General features: G+C 44.9%; 1 protein-coding gene across 3 annotated transcripts; it reads right to left on the bottom strand.

Annotated features, from left to right (window-relative positions):
• Positions 1-1,347: 1,347 nt before the first annotated feature.
• Positions 1,348-3,751, bottom strand: scrt1a (scratch family zinc finger 1a). 3 transcript variants are annotated; one of them, XM_060897611.1, is made up of 2 exons: positions 3,158-3,751; positions 1,348-2,117 (listed from the first exon to the last, which is right to left on the bottom strand). In XM_060897611.1, exons 1-2 carry the CDS (start codon positions 3,270-3,272, stop codon positions 1,390-1,392), a joined length of 843 nt encoding a protein of 280 aa, XP_060753594.1. In that variant the 5' UTR covers positions 3,273-3,751; the 3' UTR covers positions 1,348-1,389. The 3 variants fall into 3 exon arrangements, with proteins under 3 accessions (XP_060753594.1, XP_060753596.1, XP_060753597.1); XM_060897613.1 differs by having other exon boundaries at positions 1,348-2,114; XM_060897614.1 differs by having other exon boundaries at positions 1,348-2,111.
• Between the last annotated feature and the right edge of the window lie 689 nt (positions 3,752-4,440).

Genomic DNA, 4,440 nt, shown 5'->3' with positions numbered 1-4,440 from the left:
CCTCAAACAAAAAAAAAAAAAAGGAAGTCGGAAGTGTTCTCAAAGAAGTGCTTTATATATCGATCTGTCGGTCTCTCTGTCACGTGACAAAGTACACGTGAGCAGTGGAAGTTTTTTGCTCCGTGTGTCCGAAACCACACCCTATTCACTGTATAGTGAGTGCACTACTCACTACTGGGAGTTTGGCTCTTTCAATCAAATTGTGTGTAGCGCATAAGGCAAGCTCCTGAAATCCCACAATGCTTTGCGCTGGATTAGTGTACCAGACCTAAGAGATGCAAACATCCAACACGTAATGCACTTTTCAGTTCATTCTGTAGGGTATAAGGGACTAGGGAGTAGGCTGTAGAAACTAGGGTGCCATTTCAGACACAGGGTTAGAAGCGCCGCTCGACCCTCGTGCACCTGGGGGGAAAAAGGGTCGGGGCGGCACCACGTGACTACGACTCTACGACTACTCTAAATAAGAGGCAGGCAGTGCATAACCGCTTAGAAAAGACCCCCCCCCTCTCAATACCCTCACCCCAACACCCCACCCCCCTCCCCACCGTTACCTACCCTTAGCCCATGGTCTATATCCACTAATACTACACTGGCATTTCCCTGATATTGAGCTTCTTCTTCTGCACAACTACTAACGGTATTGGATTAAAATCGTGATTAAAAATGTTATAGCTATTATTGGTTTATTTCTTGTTTTTTTTGTTTTGTTTTGTTTTGTTTTAAAAAATACCATGCATTATTGCTCTATTAATTTTTAATGACTCCCGAGAAATATTGCAGACTGATTCTAACTAGATATTCGCAGGACAAAAAAAAAAAAGAAAAAGAAAAAAGTAAGAAAGAAAAAACCAAAGCTTGATAAAATTGGCATAGATTTCCTCTTTTGCATGCAAAAAGTGGCAAACAAACAACAAAGGAACCAATAAAACAGATTGAAAAAGTGGCAAATGCTTTGGCATATTAATGGCGAAGGAAAAGTTTGGCAAAAGAATAAATTAAAGTGCAAATGAAGGTTTTACACGATTTGTATAAAATAATAAATAAGTACATAAATAAGTTATAGTTTTACCTCGACGCTGAACACTTTTGTGGCCACTGGCAGCAGTATAATGTGATCCAATACCTAGAAAAGGTTTGACCTTTTAATTGAGAGTTAGACATTTTTAATGTCTTGAGTTTTTTTTTTTTTTTTTTTTTTTTTTTTTTTTTTTCTTTTTTTTTTGGCAAAATAAGTTGCTATTTTCGGCTCGGTAGGCGTACGGCTTGGGGGAGATGGTTACGCTTGGAAAAGAAAAGTTACATGCGAATAATCCAAGTTTTCCTCAGTTCTGTTGTTGCAGGAGCGAAAAGCAAAGCTGTGGGCGCACTGTGACTCCCGTGGATCTTTCATGAATCGGCTCTGAGCGGGGAAAAGGCTCCCTTGAAGCAAGCCGACTCGTAGTGCTTGTTCAGGTACGACTTGAGTGCGAAGGTCTTGTTGCAGCGCTTGCACTTGTAGTGCTTAAAAGCCGAGTGCGTCTGCATGTGAGCGCGCAAGTTGGAGCGGTCTGCAAAGGCCTTCCCGCAATGCGCGCACCCGAACGGTTTCTCGCCTGTGTGCGAGCGCATGTGGCCCTGCAACAGCCAGGGGCGGCTGAACGCCTTGCCACACACGTCGCATTTGTGCTTGAGGTCGTGCGTGAGCAGGTGCATTGCCATGGCCGGCATGGACACGTACACCTTCCCACAAGTCGGGCACTTCTTGGCCATCTTGCTGTCCATGCTGCGGTGCGTCTGCTTGTGGCGGCTCAGGTTGGACGACGTGGCGTAGCTCTTTCCGCACTCGTTGCACGTGTGGCGTTGCGCGTTCCGCGCATTACCCACGGCCCTCCTGCGCGAGCGCCCATCCGTGATAAAGAAGGCGTCTACCGTGTAGCCCTCACTCACCGCATTGTCACCGTTGATGTACCCAGTCGAGATCTCAGAGCGCGGGCTGTCGGGCTGGTCCGAGTCCGGTGCACCGTAATCGCTGTGCAGGCTCTCGTAGATGGGTCCCGGCGACGGCACTTTGATGCCATTTTCATTTTCTGCTTCATACACAGACGGGGTTATGTAGTCGCTGATGTAACCTGCTGCTGGGAGAGAAAGAAAAAGAAAAAGCAACAGTTTAAACAGCGCCGACTCGACTCTAGAGGAAGCAATGAGTCAGGTGTTACATTCTGACATGCAACAGTCTGTATTTCTGCTCTCTCGTTTCTTTCTCCCTGTGCGTTTGTTTAGTAATCCACACTAGAAATTGAAGATTGCGTTCAGTAAACAGACTTCACGTGACGGTATTCTCTCATTCACTGCAACACTCCCACCAAGAAATCAATACATCTCCATTTCAATTAGCGGGGTAACCCGTTTAAGGACAAAGGCGGCTGATCTCGCTTCAGTTATAATTGCATTTTCACTTGAGACAAAGATCCGAGCAGAAATAGGTCGATCTGCACATGCCAGAGACATCTTCTATGAGACACGCACATGGATGTGTGTATGAACAGTATGGAAATGCATTTGCGAACAAAATGGTTTGGAGAGTGTAGTGTGCATTATATAGAGCGTAAATAATGGCTGCAAACACGATCAAGCGTTCCTTTAATACACTCCGTGTGTGTGTGTGTGTGTGTGTGTGTGTGTGTGTGTGTGTGTGTGTGTGTGTGTGTGTGTGTGTGTGTGTGCGCGCGCGCGCAAGTGCAAGTGTGAATAATTCCATGACACGGTTCTCCGACTATAAAAAAAAACAAAGATAAAAGCTAATAACTTATGGATGAATGTCAAGTAACACGCGTGTTCAGTGTTTCTTATATGTTTGCAGTCATCCTCTAGATTATGGAGTCTTGCTGCGAGTGAGCAAAGTGCAACACATGAAATTGCCAATGCCAAAATGTGCAGACTCGACAAAAAATCTGTAACGAGTGATGGATTGAGGGGGATGAAATAATGTAATGGTGGATTAGCACGCGTTATGAGTGATCACGTATAACCGTTAAACATCCAGCATTATCGTGTAATATACACAGTAAATAAAATGTAATGTAAATCATATTTTTCCCCCATCCCTGATCGTCCTACAGGTCGCCTATTCATCACCCACACTACATCAGCGCACTGTTCATTCCGTCATTTTTACCTTTTTCGTGAAATCGGAGGCTGAGGTCCGCTCTGGATCTGCCATAAGAGCTCTCGAGGTCAGCAGACGAGAAATCATCGAGCTTAACCTTTTTGACCAGGAAAGACCTTGGCATGTTTCACGTTGCAGCAAAAAACACACCACTCGTCCGTCCACCCGCTCGGTCAGGTCTCTTGCTCTTCATGCACCGTCGAGGCAAACCCCGTTTTTTGTTTGTTTTTGTGTTTTATTGTTATTTGCTTTCTTTCCGTTTTGCACCGGTGCTCCTTTGCTTAGACGCAGGCACGGGGCGACGGCAGACACCTCGCCCCCGTTAGTGAGCTTCTCGTGCCGTCGCGTCGCTCTAAGCGGAAATGCAACTTCAGCACCGGATAGCTCCTTTCTGCTGGCGCGCGCACACGCATATAGCACCGGACAGCTCACGTCGCTCCGAGCTGTTAGCGCTTTATTCTCCGAGCCTTGAAACGTGAAATCTGCTGCCTGGTTGTCGTTACTTCCAGTTGTTTTCTTCCGCCCCCACGAATACCTTTTTATTTTCTTTCTTTCGTTTAAATCAACATTTGGGCAAATAGCAAACAATCCAAACTGGCAAAAAAAAAACAACAACAACAACAACCAAAAAACAAAAACAAAAACAACAAAACAAAACTAAGGGAGAAGAAAAAAACAACCGAAACTGGTAAGCTGGTCTGCACGCGTCCGCGAGCCGCACGGTCTGAAGGCGTCGCGCTTTCTGAAGTCTGATGATCAGCTGTTGGGATTTATATAGCTGTGATCAGGTGGGAATGAAGATGGAAGTGCTTAATTTAATCCATAAAAAATCTCCTGGGACTAAAATTGAACTAGATGATTTAATGACGATATGACACGTCAACGCTTTCGCCATTTTTACCCCCTGAAGGAAAGTTCTTGGATAACAGAGCGAGACAGGAATATGGTAAAACATTTTATGCGTCCTTTGTTAATGTTCAACTTCTCCTTAATTACATGTCATAAGGATTTCTATATTTAACAAATTATTTTTATATAAGTAACATTTCTCACACATTTAGTCATGGTGCATGACATTTACGCGTTATTCTATATACGTTTAATGTCTCTTGCTGGTGTTACTGAATTAACAAAAACTATTATGGGATGCATAGTTGCAGTGTTCACTTTTGTCCCCCCCCCCCCCCCCCCATTTTTCAGCATGCATTCAATAATTCCTCCCTTCCGCGCCGCACGTTTCTGTAAACGCTACACTCGCCAACCAAGAGATCAGCCGCCGGCTGTGGCCCCAG

This window comes from Tachysurus vachellii, chromosome 21, assembly GCF_030014155.1.
Source record: "Tachysurus vachellii isolate PV-2020 chromosome 21, HZAU_Pvac_v1, whole genome shotgun sequence".
Lineage (NCBI taxonomy): Eukaryota > Metazoa > Chordata > Actinopteri > Siluriformes > Bagridae > Tachysurus > Tachysurus vachellii.
Note: the sequence above shows the minus strand (reverse complement) of the source record. Positions and strands in the feature narration are given on the sequence as shown.

Coding starts and splice junctions, on each gene's coding strand:
- scrt1a (XM_060897611.1), bottom strand. CDS start 3,272: ATGCCAAGGTCTTTCCTGGTCAAAAAGGTTAAGCTCGATGATTTCTCG. Junction 2,118..3,157: donor CCTCCGATTTCACGAAAAAG/GTAAAAATGACG, acceptor TTTCTCTCCCAG/CAGCAGGTTACATCAGCGAC.